General features: G+C 63.7%; 1 protein-coding gene across 3 annotated transcripts in view; it reads right to left on the bottom strand.

The window, feature by feature from the left end:
* LRP1 (LDL receptor related protein 1) overlaps positions 1–14816 on the bottom strand; it is a 177916-nt gene that overhangs the window by 33574 nt on the left and 129526 nt on the right. For all 3 annotated transcript variants that reach the window (XM_074934762.1, XM_074934763.1, XM_074934764.1), the window contains 11 exons: positions 13103–13234; positions 12371–12505; positions 12128–12257; positions 11124–11250; positions 10478–10629; positions 9188–9312; positions 7914–8285; positions 2427–2616; positions 1322–1526; positions 813–1005; positions 151–276 (listed from right to left, as the gene is read on the bottom strand). In XM_074934762.1, coding sequence (XP_074790863.1) covers positions 151–276; positions 813–1005; positions 1322–1526; positions 2427–2616; positions 7914–8285; positions 9188–9312; positions 10478–10629; positions 11124–11250; positions 12128–12257; positions 12371–12505; positions 13103–13234 — 1887 coding nt within the window. The remainder of the gene's footprint in view (positions 1–150; positions 277–812; positions 1006–1321; positions 1527–2426; positions 2617–7913; positions 8286–9187; positions 9313–10477; positions 10630–11123; positions 11251–12127; positions 12258–12370; positions 12506–13102; positions 13235–14816) is intronic.

Raw genomic sequence — 14816 nt, 5'->3', positions numbered from 1 at the left:
GCCCTCCCCATCCCCCTTCCACGTGCACCCCTGCCCCCATGCACCGCCCCCTCCCCATCCTTCCCCCTTTTATCCTCCTCCCACCCCCCTTCATTCCTAGGGTTGGCTCCCTCCATGTGGGGAGCATGACTGGGAGGGGGCGGCACTCACCTTTACAGGTGAAATCTTCCTGCAGGACCCGCTCGCCCCGGCAGGAGCAGTTGACGTGCCCCTTGGGGGTGAGCAGGCACAGGTCCTGGCAGCCCCCGTTGTTCATCCTGCAGGGGGACAGCTCGCCTGGGGGCAGGGGAAGAGCAGAGTCACACGCAGGCCCAGTGGAGACCCCAGCCAATGCTCCAGGACAGGGGCGGGTACAGGATCCCTCCTGCTGGGACTGGCTAGCAGGTTCCCAGAGCCAAGGGGAGACAGGGCCAGACCCCTGTGCTGAATGGGGGGCTCAGCAGCCTGCTGGGGAGGGATCAGGACCGACGGGAGGGGGTGTCTCTATGGGGCAAATCCCCACCCCCAGCTTGCACAGAGGACAGGAGAGCTGGGGAGGGATCGGGACCATGGGGGAGGGGGGTTTCTGGGGCAAACCCCTCCCAGCCTGCCCAGGGGATGGGAGAGTTGGGGAGGGACCGGGACAGACCAGGGGTGGGTCTCTGGGGTGAACCCTCCCAGCCTGCCCAGGGGATGGGAGAGCTGGGGAGGGACCAGGACAGGGTCTCTATGGGGCAAACCCTCCCAGCCTGCCCAGGGGATGGGGTGAGGGGGGCGTGAGGGGCAGGGGGGGCTCCAGGCAGGAATTCCCGGCCCGGGGCCTGTTCCCTTACAGCTGTTGGTGTCGTTGGCCACGGCGATGATGCCCATGGGCTGCTGGGGGATGTCCACCCGGAGCAGCTTCATGTCCGTGCCCACGTACTTGTTGGCGCGCTGCACGGCCCGGCGCACCCAGTCCGTCCAGAAGATATAGTCGCCGTAGACGGCCAGGCCGAAGGGGTGCACCGGCTCCGATTTCAGGATCACCTGCCGGGCGCCCTCACACCGTTAGCCCAGGGGCTGGGGGCAGACGGGAACAACCGCTGCAGCCACCCCCAACGCTGGACAGTCCCTGGACTAGGAGGGTCCTACCCTTCGCAGGAGGCTGTGCCCAGGGTTGGCCCAGCTGCCTCGCCAGTGCCCATCACCGCCCACTCTGCCCCACCGTGGTGATAACACCGATCCAGGCTCCACTGTGCCCGTTTCAAGGGGATCCAGCCAGCTCTCACTAGGCCCGGCCCGGGTCCCATCCCTCGGCCCCTGCCCCGCAGCAAGGCCCCCTGCCCCAGGGGTCTGCACTCACGTAGCGGTGGGACCCGTCGTACTCGCAGCGCTCGATCTTGTCCAGCGTGGCGTCGGAGAAGTAGATCTTCTCGGCCTTGTGGTCGATGGCCAGCCCGTTGGGCGTCCGGATGTCCTGGTCGATGACGATGAGGACATTGGCGCCGGCCAGGGTGGCTCGCATGATGCTGGGATGCTGCTCGTTCCAGTTGGTCCAGAACATCATGCTGAGGGCAGGGAGGCGGGAGGGGCGGGGCTGAGCCGGGCGGCGCTGCATGGCCGGCCCAAGCTGCACTGGAGCCCCCCCTGGGGCTGGCCCGCCAGGCCTCTGGGACTGGGGAGCTCCAAGCTGCAGCCCATGGGTTCCCCAGCCCCACGTTGCTATTCCCTGCTCATTGCGGGATCCCCCCAGGCTCTGAGCTGAATGGGGCTGCTGGTGCATTTACAGGGATATGGCCCGGTAGGATGGGAGGGGCAGTAACAGGGACAAGACTAGAGAGCCCGCCAGGAAACCGGTCCCAGCAGCTGGGGAAACCCACCAGCGACCCCCTGACAGCAGCGCTGCCAATCCAGCTCCGCTGACGCGATGCTTAACATTTCACTCCAGGTCGGGGCAGGGAATGGGACACGGGGCCTTTCCCCTCTTGGGGGCACTGGCTCCCATCTGGCCCCAGGACAAGGGACTGGCTGGCTCAGGTGCGCAGGGAATGGGGCTCGGGGCCTGTCCCCTCTAAAGGGTGCTGGCTCCGATCCGGTCCCAGGGCAGGGACTCACTGGCTTAGGGAGGTGGGGAACGGGACATGGGACCTTTCCCCTCTAGGGAGCGCCGGCTCTGATCCAGCCCAGAAGGCCGTGACTGCACGTTCCCACGGCCCGTGTGTGAAATGAGCTCCGTTGTGACCAGCCCCCTCCCAGTTACATGTGTCCCAGTCACCAAGGGCACCGCAGCCCCCTCGAGAGGGCAAACCCCCAGCAGGCCCAGGGAGACTGCTCATAGCCCCGAGGCCCCGGCAACGGGGGAGCCAGGCTGAGGCCTGCGGCAGGGGGCTCTCCCTCCAGCTCTGTGCACAGGCTGTCCGTCTCCAGGACGGCTGCTCCGCTCGCCCGCACAAGGCTCCAGCGCTTACTTCTGGCACTCGTCCAGCACGAAGGCTCGGGGGTGATCGTCTCCCGACATGGTGATGACCGTCTCCCGCTCGAAGGCCCCCAGGCGGCTCTGATCCACCGTGTGCCGCGTGATGGTGGACGTGGTGTAGCTGGTCCAGTACAGCGTGTCCCAGCCCCGGTGGTACGCCAGCCCCTCCACTGAGCCCACATCTGCAGGGGGGAGATACAGAGTGGGATGAGATTCGCTAGTCAGGCCGTTCCCCACACTCAGCGCCCAGCTGTGCCACCTCCAGACGTTTCTGAGCCGTCCCCTCCCTGCTCCAGCCTGCCAGCGGACTGGAAACTGGGACCTTCGGCACTCAAAGCGCAGGCCCCCGCCCCGGAGCTACAGGAGAACTCCATCGGGCCGGAGCAGTAGTAGAGCTGTTATCCTTTTCGTGGGCCACCGCTTTGGTCACGACACACCAGACAGCAGCGAAACGGAGCAGGGGGACACAAGCTGACAGCAGCAGTGGGTAATTCAGGCTGGAGTCACAGACGGCTCAGGGTTCATGGCATCAGGCATGAAACAGCAGAGCCCCTGGAGCTACAAGGTCAAGTGCCAACCTGCTGCTCCCCTCACCCCCCGCCCTTCACTGCCATCACCCTAGGGAAGCACGGACTTCAAAACCAAGGCCCTGACTTCTCTGCCCATGGCACGTCTCCAGGGCCCCTGGCACCGTAGAAGGGGGCAGGCCCTGCATGTACCTCCTCTGTCGAGGGCCTGGGGACTCCAAAGCCATGGAGATATTTCTGATGTTACTGAAATGCTGCAGCAACCCCCCGACCCTTTCAAATCTCCATGAACCCCCAGGCCTGCAGCGGCAGAAGGCTCGAGACCAGCCCTCCACGCTCAGTGCCCGGCAAGGATACCCGAGGCCCGCACCACCACCTGCAGCACCCCCACCCTCTCCTCTCCCCCTCCGCTCTCGTCACGAGCAAGGGCTTTCATTTCCCCACCTCCAGCCCGACGCACAACCAGGCAGCATCCCTGAGCTAGCCAGTGCTGTGAGCAGGGCACCGGTCGGCACAGCCGCCCCAGAGCCCGACGAGCTGGGATCCACGGCGGGCACCAGGTGCTTTGGAGTTAACCGGCCAGGCATGGCCGGGTTTGTGCAGCTCAACTAGTGACGCTAATGAACAGGAGGAGCGAATGCGACCGTCTCTGAAGGGAGCCGTGCCTCGAGTCAGTGTTTGAAGAGCGAATGGGGCACGGGGGACTCAGCTGCTGCCCCCGCCCCCGCTCCGCGGAGAGAGACACTTAGTCCCCGCTAAGCCCTGCACTTTAATAATGTAAACGAGACGCACACAACAATCAGGACGATCTCAAGCACCCTTGGGCCTTTAATTATCCAGGGCTGGCAAGGGGACAGGAAGGAGAGCGGTGACGAGGGGTTTAATATTCATGCGGTGCTGGGGATTTGCATGCAGCCGACTGCAGCTTGTCCCGCTGGGTGCACGGCACTGGCTGGGTCCCTCCGGGGCTGCTGCACGGTGAACAGCAGCCGGCCTGTGCAGCGTGACCTAGCTCCGAAACGGTGAATCGGGGTGGGCGCACATGGCTGGAGTTTGCTCTTCGCTCCGACCTGCTCGCTAGCTCCTGAAGCAGGACGCGCCTGGCAGCAAACAGCTCCGTGCCGTGCTAGGGACTGCTTCCAGAAGGGTCTGTGATACTTTTTGTTCTGCAAATGGCCTTGCTGCGGAGAACCCAGCAGGCTGGGCAGGGGAGGACAGCTTTGAAAAGAGGAGCCTAGCTTAGGCTTTCAGTAAGCAGGGCAACGCAGGGTGAACTGTGGTGGAGGTCTGGGGAAGGCATGTGGCGGAGGATACAGGGAGTGGGGCTCTCCAAGAGATGCCAAGCAGCACCCCACGGCACGTGTGGGGCTTCGGTTCGACCCTACAGCCACAGTGCAACGCTGACTTACCAACAGCCCCACGCCCAGCACGCAGACACTGGGAGGGGAACAGCCAGGGCGTGGGAGGCTGGTGCGAGCAGAGGGGGCTGGCAGGGTCTGGAGCTGGGCGGAGGAGCCAGGAGGGAGGCTGCAGGCTGATGTAAGCACAGCAGGCGAGAGGAGGACCTGGGCCTGGGAAGAACGGAGCACTATCCCCTCCCTAGAGGGCTTCGCTGGGGCGTCCAGCCAGTCTTCGTGCCTGTCATGGACGGGGCGCTCTTCCTGGCTGGCATAGCCGGCCACGGGCTGGCGTTCGCCGTCCTCCTGAAGCGCCCGGTGCGCCGGCATGGTGCTGCTCAACCTCAGCCCGGCGGACGTGCCGCAGCCACCCTGCAAGCGCGGCTCTTGGGGGACGACCTCTGCAAGCTCCTGTATTGCGTGGGCGTGGCCAGCTCCTCCGCCACCGCCTTCACCCTGACGGCCCTGGCCGTGCACTGCTCCCTGGCCGTGGCGCATCCCTGCAGGGCCTATCGCGGCCAGCTGGCGTGGTACCCGCCCACAGCAGTCACTGACATCTGGGTGCACACCGCAGCTCTGGCTGCTCCTCCACTCGTGTGCAAGCCAATCCTTCTGCTTCGTGGTCCTCCCTGGGGCCGGCCAACGGGCACATGCCCTGGCCCTCTTCTTCTGTACCTTTGCCATCCCACCGGCTGTCACCTCCACCATGCAGGCCAAGATCCTGGGGCACCTAGGGCCCGCTGCCTGGACAAATACAACGCCCGCCTGGCAAGGGTGCTGTTCCTGCTGCAGCTGGCCCGTCCTACACTCCGCTGCTCCGGGGCCTGGCCAGCTCCCACGGGGCCCTCCCCGCTCTGTGCTGGTTCCTGGCGTCAGCCTCCACCGTGGCCAAACCAGCCGTCTACATCTTCACGGCCAGACAGTTCCGGAGCGACGCGCGGGCTCTGCGGGAAGAGGCTGCGGAATATGGTGAGGCCGGTGACTCAGGGGAAACGGGCCACAGCCTTAGCAGCCTCCGGGGGACAGCGCTTCCTGTTCTCCCAAGGAAGAGAGAGGGAGAAACGATGGAGCAGAAGGAGTCTGGCAGGAGCTCCACTGCGCACAGGCGCTGGCTCATCCACCGCTCTGATCTGGGCTGCAGCAACCCGGAAGAGGCTATGCTGGGCCTTCCTTGGTAGGGTTACCCCCTCTCTGCCCTTGGGTTGAGCAATTGGTGACTGGCAGCTGGCACACACCAGCCCCCGGCACAGAGAAGGGCAGCTACAATTTGCATTTGCTCTTCTGTGGATCAGGAGCAAACTGGGCCTTGCTCTGTCTCCTCCCTTTGCTGCTGAGAGGGGGCAACGCGGCCCAGGACGGGAATGGGGTGTTGCAGGCCAACACGGAGTTCAGCTCCCAGTCACGCTTCTGCTCTAGGTCCTTCATGTTCATAAGCAGCGTTATTACGGCCATGCCTGGAGCTGCAGCCAAGCCCAGGTCCCACTGTGCTGGGGGCTGTACACACAGCCCCTCCTCTGACGAGCTCAGTCTAGACAGCTGAAGGATGGATGATTATTCCCATTTTACAGATGGGGACACTGAGCCAAGAGAGGGGAAGTAATGGGCCCCAGGACGTCCAGGGGGTCTGTAGCAAAGGTAGGACCTGAACTCAGCTCTCCTCCACAGCAGTCCAGTGCCTTAACCGCAAGGCACCTCCCACAGCGCAGATTGACCCACCGAATCCTTCGCTCCCCCAGCTGCAATCAACATCAACCGCTTTCCCGGCCCAAGCAATAAACACGGTGCAAGCTCATTGTGAATGTAAATAAGCTTATTAATGAATTTATGATGCTGGGTGGAGTTTTACCCTAGCGGTGCGGAGCTGGCCACGCACACGGTGACAGCTGTGGGAACCAATAAAGCTAATCAAGTGCAAGCCGAGGGTTTCGGGGTGAGCGGCAGCTCGGGAGGCCAGGGGCTTGTTCAGGTTGAGTGGCTTAGTCTTGTAAATGTAACGCAAACAGAGAGCTGTCAAGATGTGCCATGGGGCCTCATCTCCTGGGAAATGCCCGTGCACGGACGGACGGAGATGCGCACAGACGGACGGAGACACTCACGCACACGGATGGAGATATTTACACACATGGACACGGATGGAGATGTTCACAGACATGGACGGAGAGACATGCACGCACACGGACGGAGACACGCTCATGCGCACACATGGACACGCACACACAGATGCACACAGATGGAGAGATGCTCACACACGCACACACGTGTACGGAGACACACACACGGACGCACACACATGGACGCACAGACACATACACACGTAGGGAGACACACACAGGGATGCACACAGACGGAGAGGCACTCACGCACACACACGGACACACACACGGATGGAGACACTCACAAAGGGAGGTGGATCCACAGCGGGTGTAAATGGTCCCTTCGAGTCAATGGAGCTACGCCAGCTGAGGCTCTGCCCTGGACTCTCCTGCTGAAGCTGGCTCTGTCCCTGAATCGTGAGGCCTGGGCAGCAGCTGCTCTGAGGGCAAAGGGGGCGTCTCTAGCTGCGCCCAGAGCAGGGCTTGAGCGTGAGCCATCGGGCTGGCATGCCAGCCGCCAGCCTCGCTATGTCTCTCGGGAAAGACAAAAGTGCCTCAGGTGGCAGGGAAGGCGGCAGATCTGCCTGGGGACGGAAACAATTTAAAGGATAAAAACTCCAGGCTGGGGAATCCAACACCAAGGGAAGCCAGAGCCGGCAAGACGGGCCCTGCCACAGCGGGGCAGTGCCGCCCTCGGGCCGGATCCCCAGAGGCTGCAGGATGGGAAAGCGATGGAGGATGGGGTCTGTCCCTGGACACGCCCACTGGAAGGACCGGCATGCTGCAGGGAGGCGGCCCTCACTGATCTGGGATGCGGGGATCCCCGCACGATGGAAACCGGGATGTACCCCTCCCCCACACTCTAGAGTCCCAGGACATGGAGACCCCTCATTCTGGAGGCCCCTGCCACCTGCCTGCCCCCCACACTCTAGAACCCCAGGACACGGTGAGCCCAGGCCACTGGCATCCTTCACCAGCGCCTCCCACGTTCTGGAGCCTGTCACCTCCCCCCGCACCCCCATGTTCCAGCCACCCCGCTCTAGAACAAACCCATGGGGATGGCACTCAGGACATGCCCCCACAGGGGTTCTAGAGCTCAGGGCAGAAAATTCCCAGCCAATCCCTGAACAACTGCCCCTTCCCCCATAACACGCTTTATACTGGAATCCTTACACTGTGATATGGAGATGGAGGAAGGGGACAAGGAGGGGGGGAGAGAGGGAGGAAGAAGATGAAGAGTGGGGAGAAAGATGCAGAAAGAAGAGGAGGGGAGGGAGGAAGGGCAGGAGGAGGGGAGAGACAGAGGACCAAGAGGAGGGAAGGGAGGAAGGGGAGGAGAGAGGGGAGAGATGGAGGGAGGGGAGGAAGAAGGGGAGAGAGAGAGGAGGGGGAGGGAGGGGAGACAGGGAGGAAGAGGAGGAGGGGACGGAGGAGGCGGCGAGGGAGGGCCCAGGGGACTCACTCTCCACGATGGTCTTGCGCCCGGTGCCGTCGTCGCTGATCTGCTGGATGTTGCCGAAGTGGATGTCGCTGTAGAAGATGCGGTTGCTGCCGGCAACGCCGGCGCGGTAGTCGAAGGCCAGGGCGATGACATTCTTCATGTGCTCGGCGTCCTCGAAGGGCTTGACGGGTGCATTGAGGTTGCTCTCGTCCGACAGGTGGATGCTCTTGAGGATGGTGCGCTCGGAATAGAGCAGGTAGCCATCGTAGTCCCGGCAGCTCACCCCATCCTCGGCGAGCATGCCGTGGGCACAGGCGCACGTCCGCTGCCCGTTGCCACGGAAGAGACACAGCTGCTGGCAGCCGCCGTTGTTCTGGGCACAGACATTGGTGCCTGGGGGGAGGAGAATACGGATTAAACCCCGCACAGAGTGGGTGGGGGGCTTGGGTGGCAGACCGGGGGGGGCATGTGGGCTCTAAAGTCTGGGGGAGGCCCCCATGCCCCACTTTCGAGGACCATACGGACAATACGCTGCGGCACAGAGAACGCGGCTCCCCCGCTTTCCCAGAGAAGGGCGGGGGCAACACCTGATTCCACCCAAAGGGGAGGGCTGGCGGGGGCAGGCAGCTGCGGGGTGAAATCGCTGCGGGAAAGCGAGCGGGAGTTCTCGGAACACACTCTGGGACTCAATCGACACTCAAAAGTCAGGTCGACGTAGCGACGTGAAACCAACGCAGCGGTGCTGAACCAAAGCCAGCGTAGACGCAAGGCTGCTTCCGTCGGGGCAGCGACTCGTGTGGGGAGGTGGCATTTGTACACCAGTGACAAGGGCCCTTCCGTCAGCCTGCGCAATGGGGATACGCTGGCACAGCCCCCCAGCACAGCTGTGCTGATACACTGCCCGTAGCGGAGACACGGCCTGGGGCTGCTTTCGTGTGAGTGCGAGACTCCTCGTGTGTGTCGGGGGGCACACGTGTGACTCTGAGTGGGAACGTGTCTGGGTGCGCGAACCCCTGTGCCTTGTGCGTGGGGTTGCACTTCGCTCATTTTTCCAAATATCCCCTCCAGATCCAGCCCCCCCCGCCAAGAGAATTCCCAGCCTTTGCAAACAGGGACAAGATTAAAATTCCCTCCGTGAGAACAGACAAGCCAACAGGTTCCTTCAAACCTCTCCCGGTGCCCCCGCCTGCAGACGCCCCCCCTCAGTAGCACTGAATCCCCCCCAGAGGAAAGTGAGGGGCCAGGCCGCTCAGCCCCAGGCAGGGGGCATGCTGCACACACCGGCCCCGACATACCCTTTTGCCTGGCTTGGTTGAACACTTTGATGTCCTTCAGCTGCACCCCTATCCCGGTCCTCAGAGACACCGACTCCGTGGCGTTGTCCTTGCTGCCCCTTTTGATGGACCCGTTGGCGTGGGTCCTAGAAGAGGAGCGAGGTCAGTGAGCTGGAGGCATCGCAGGGCGTGACACGTCACTGCAGGCGGCGGGGACAGCGCCCGCCAGCCATGACCAGCCGCGACCCGCCCACGTGCACACGTCCTGGTCCCCCACCGCCCTCCTGCATCTCATGCACCACTGCCCCGGAATTATACGTACCCCCTGCACCCACGCCCGACAGACATGCTGACACACCCACTCCCCGTACACCCCCACACCCGGGATTACACACATACCTTACACCCCCAATCTCACACGCACACACAGGTCAGCAGCTCACAAATGTCATTCGCTCACTCGCAGCCCCAGAGCAGCCCACGGCCAGGCTTGGGGGACCGGAGGGGCGGGGGAGTCTCCATGGAGCTCAACCCCCCACCCCTGAGCTGTTCAGCGCCCGGATAGACCAGGCGGCTTCAGATGCCCCCTCCTGGGTACTGGCATCCCCCTCCCATTTCCCTGGAAGTGTGTGTGCGGGTGGAGGGGGGGGTACAGGGGAGGCGCTCTAGGCTGGATCTCTATGGACACAGGCCTCAACTCTGAACCGTGGAGACCCCTAGGGAACCCCCAAGCCTCCAAACCATAGAGACCCCCAGGGACACCCCCCCCCCCCGCTCCCTGAACCATAGAGACCCAAGTCTAGAGCATAGCTCCAACCCTCCCACAGCCACCGAGCTGCAGCATCATGGCTAGAGCGGCACTACCTAGGCAGCCACTCTAGCCAGCTCTTTGCAGACCAAGCTCTCAGGTGAGTCCTCCAGGACTCCACACCACAGAGCCCCTGCCTAGAGTGTAGCTCTGGCCCCCATGCCCCGCAGCCATAGAGCTCCAGCACTGGCGAGGGCAGAGCGGCACTGGACAGGCAGCTGCTCTAGCCATGGCCCTGCCCAGCGCTGTGGCTCTATGGCTGTGGGTGGGTCAGGGGTATCCTCTAGACAGCAGTCTCTATGATTCAGCGCACTGGAGGACCCCTGGGGCTGCCATCTCTTTGGCCACAGGCGAGATCGGGAGCATGCCGGGAATTATTGCAATTTATGCAGATGATATGTAAATTTAAAGCGGGGGCTCTGCCTCATTTGCATAACACCTCCAGATCCCCCCCCCGTCTCCCCCCCCGCAGGCTCTGCAGCGCGGTGGGGAGGGAGCCGTACCGGTCACTCCAGTAGATGTAATCCTCGAAGACCGACACCGAGAACATGTCCATGTTGTTGCTGGACAGGACGACCTCCCTGTTCTCGCCCGTCTCCAGGTCGATCCGTTCGATCTTGTCCGTCCGAGCGTCGCACCAGTACAGCTTCCCGTCCTGGAGGGGGAGGCACCCCGCCCCGCTCGGTTACAGCTCCGTGGGGCGGAGGGGGAGGGAAAGAAAGAAGAGGGAGCAAGCGCGTCTCCCAGCGCTGGGACGCACGCAGTTGGGAGGGCAAAGCCCTAGACAATATTCTTTGTCTTATCGTCACACCAGGAGCCCAGGTCCCTGCCCCAGAGACCTTACCACCTACATACAGGAGATGGATGCAGAGAGATGGGGCAGCACCGGGAAACAATGGGACCGTGCCGGTCAGCAGGAGGGACTGAGATCTGAGTGCCCCGGCTGCGTACGACTGCACGCAGAGCTCCACATCCCTCCAGTCCCTCCCACTGCAGGGTGCTCCCGACCCACTGATAACTGCTGCACGCCTGGTATCCTGCCCCTCTTGGGATGGGCCATTGTGGCTCAGATCCACCTGACCTGACAGCTGCTCCTGTATACCCGCCTGCATCCATTACCAGCGCCGCAACCAACGGCGGCCGCCGTACCTGGTAGTCGACCGATATCCCGTTGGGCCAGCTGATGCTCACGTTGACCAGGACCATCCGTTCTGTTCCATCCAGGCGGGAGCGTTCGATGCGGGGGTACTGGCCCCACTCGGTCCAGAACAGGTACCTGCAGGGGCACCCAGTGACCCAGCTGTGCACGTGCCCCCCACCCTTGGATCGCCCCCCTCCCCTGCCCCCTGGCACTCTCAAAACCTTTGGAGTCCTGGATGCCTAGAGCTTGTTGCAGTCGAGGGGTGGGCCTGGGTGTCTGGCAGTCCAGGCGCTCACCCCATGTCTGACATCGGATCCCCCCTCCATGGCTCAGGGCAGGTCCCTCAGACCAATGTTCCCGAAAGCAGCCGCTGGTTTTGGGAACCCAGTCTGCGATGCCTTGGGCTGGACTGTCAGAAGCGCTGAGCCCCTCAAGTCCAGCTGCAGTCGGGGGAAGCTGTGGGTGTTCAGCACCTCTGAAAACGAGGCCCAGGGTATCACAAAACGGGCACCCAGAAGCAGCAGCCGCTTTGGGCCTGATCCTCAGGACAGGGCAAGGTTCTACATGAAGTCAGGGCCTGAGCTGGGGAGAGAACCCAGGAGTCCTGGCTCCTACTCACCCTCATCCTGCTCTAACCCAGCAGACCCCACTCCCCTCCCAGACCTGGGGACAGAACCCAGGAGTCCTGGCTCCTACTCACCCCCATCCTGCTCTAACCCAGCAGACCCCACTGCCCTCCCAGACCTGGGGACAGAATCCAGCCCCCCTGCTTTAATTCACTAGACGCTACTTCTCCCTCAGCACTGGGGATAGAACCCAGGAGTCCTGACCACACTAGAGCCACTGCTGGGGAGTACCGTAATTAAAGGACCCCCAGCCCCAGAGCTGAGAACTGAACCCAGGAGTCTGGGCTCCTAGCCCGACCCCAGTGGCTGAGACCTGTACAGCTTTCCCCGAGTCCAACCCAGGCTGCTCCGCCCCCAGGGCGGCCGGCCCCCCAGGGGCGCCTCACCCTTTCTCCGGGTGCACCGTGATGGCCCGAGGCTTGTCCAGCCCCTGCGAGATGACGACGTAGCGGAACGACCCGTTCAGCCTGGCCACCTCGATGACGTCGAAGCCTTGGTCCGTCCAGTAGATGTTTCCTGGGGTGGGCGACAGTGACGCCCTGTGAGCCAGGCCCCACTCCCGGCCATGCCGGCACGCGGCTCCCCTCCCTGCAGGGCCGGAGTCCGGGGGACGCATGAACGCGCCTCACCTGCTATCCAGTCCACCGCGATGCCTTCCACGCGCCCGATCCCATTGGTGACCACGTCCTCCCGCCACGTCTGGTCGCGTTTGGCCCGGCTGATCGTGCTGAGCCCCATGTCCACCCAGTAGATGGTATCGTTCTCTAGGGAGCAGAGCGGGCAGGGGGGTCAGGCAGGCAGCAAGAGGGCCAGGGCAGTCGACAGCGGGGGGCATGTTCTGCGCAAATCTCACCAGCTGGGGGCGCTCATGCAATAGGGAAGATACGCCAGAAACAGGATACTGGGCGGGGCTGCAGATACTACGGGCTGGCTTGGGGGGGGCACCTTAGGAGCTATGGGGCTTGGGGACAAGGCTCCGGACACCGCAGGTTGCAGGGCTCTGGCTAAGGCCTCATTAAACCTCGCGCCTATCGGCCACTGTTCTGGAGCTGAAGAGGGTGGGGGCGAAGGCCGCCCAGAGACATCGCTCTGCATCTCCAGTGCCTCCTAGCCTTTCCCCAGCTAGCTCAGCCGCCCTGCCCATCCTGGTCGGCGTCACCATCCCCATCATGCCACGGGGGAAACTGGGGCACGGAGCGGCAAAGGGACTGCTCTCGGCATTGCCTGGCAGCAGGGAGGGATGTTGTTTCCCCTCCAATCTCCAGCAGGGCGTTGGTCCTGCTCCGGTCAGGCGGCCGAAGCCTGGTCTACGAGAAGACCGTGTCCGTGGTGGCCGAAGAGGGGCCCACGGCGGCTCTCACCCGCGTGGAAATCGATCCCCACGGCCAGCGAGGTCCCGGAGACGGGTACCAGGGCGTCCGACTTGTCGTTGGGATCCAGGGGGATGCCGCGGATCCCCTCGTGCACCGAGTACAGCAGGAAGGAGCCCACGCCTGCCAAGGCAAGGGGACAGTCAGGCCGGAGTCTCTGCCAGCGCAGGGGAGCCAGGGAGCCGCTGGGCTGCGGGGAAAGGGCAGCGGCTTCCCGAGGGCTGAGCAGAGCCGTGGAGAAGGGGCTCCAGGCAGCCCAGCCCGTGTCCCAGCAGCACCGAGGCTGGGCTGTGCTGGGACGGGGGAAGGGTCTGTGATGGGTCAGAGGCAGCATGAGGCATAACCACACGTGCCTCCCCAGCGCGCCCCCCCCCACGCCCACCTCCCGGCTCGCTGGGTAAACTGACGCATGGGAGCCGTGGGCGAAAGTGAAGGCAGCTGTCACCGGTTTAGCTCCGCAGGCGGGAGGAGGGGGAGCAGGGGATCTGGGGCCCAGTGGGCTGCGTTGCCAGGACACCCCTCTCTTCACCCCTCAGTTCCATGCAGGTGGGAAAGACCCCCCCATCCCCTCCGTTATTCCAGCCGTACCCATGGGGAAGGGGGTCAGACCCTGGGCTCCCAGCAGCCCCCACAGACAAGCGATTGAGCTCAGAGCCTGACCCACTGCCCTTGGGCTGCGGATCCGGCTAAGCTGAGCTATCTCCTCCCTGGCTCATCCTGGCTCCAGGCTGAGCCCCGTCACTGGGATCAAATCCCCCTCCTCACCGTGCCCTCTGACAGCTCCCCATCATCAGCACCCGCCATTCGCCCCACCCCAGCACCCAGCCACCCCCTGCCAGCACCACCCAGCTGCTTCTTGTCGAACCAAGCGCCAGTCTCCAGCGGCTGCAGGCTGAATTCACCCATCTGCAATTCCACGCCCTGCGCCGTTCCCAGCCTACTGGGCTCGCAGGCAGGACGTCAACCCACGAGCCAAGAATTTCAGGAGCAACAGGCCATTCTGGGGGCTCGACTGAAGCCCCCTTTAAAGACCTGGATTTTTCAGAGAAGGCTGAGCCCCTAACGGGGACCCCAAAAAGGAAGGCGTGGAGTGACGCTGGAGAGCCCTGGCCGTGGGGAGTTGCTGGAAGGCGTGATCAGGACCTGGCCCGAACCCCCTGGGCAGAGCTCCCAAGTGCCTGGGCTCTGCAGACACCCAGGCTGAGATGCCTTAGCAGGGCTTGGCTCTCGGGGGACAGATGCTCCAGCCTCGTCCCCCGCCACTTGGGCAAGCCCTGGCGCGTGTCCCCCCCAACCCCCGCCCCCAACGCTCTCTGGCCCTCCTGCCTGACACGGGCCCCTCGCTGCAAGACCAGCGGCAGTGCTGGCTGCTCAGCCCAGCTGTGGCCGCGGCCCCGTCCAACAGGGGGTCGGGGTGGTCTCCGTCCCTCGCTGCGATTCGCCGGGAGAACGGGGAACGAAGGGGGGAAGCCAGCGCGGAGCGAGGCCTGGGGAAGGGAAACCGGCCGGCCCCAAGGCCAGGCGCCTCCAACTCCTCCTCGCTCAGCTGCAAACTCCTGGCGTGTCTTGCTCCCCAGCAGCTGCTACGGTCCCCCGGGCCCCTCCTCGAGTGGGTGTCCTGCCCCGCTCCATGGGAGCCGGACAGAGAAGGAGGCCCCGCCACTGGGCAAACGCCACCATCTCTCCTCTGCTCCCCTGGCCACCA

This window comes from Natator depressus, chromosome 20 (genome assembly GCF_965152275.1).
Source record: "Natator depressus isolate rNatDep1 chromosome 20, rNatDep2.hap1, whole genome shotgun sequence".
In the NCBI taxonomy this organism is placed as follows: Eukaryota; Metazoa; Chordata; order Testudines; family Cheloniidae; genus Natator; species Natator depressus.
Note: the sequence above shows the minus strand (reverse complement) of the source record. Positions and strands in the feature narration are given on the sequence as shown.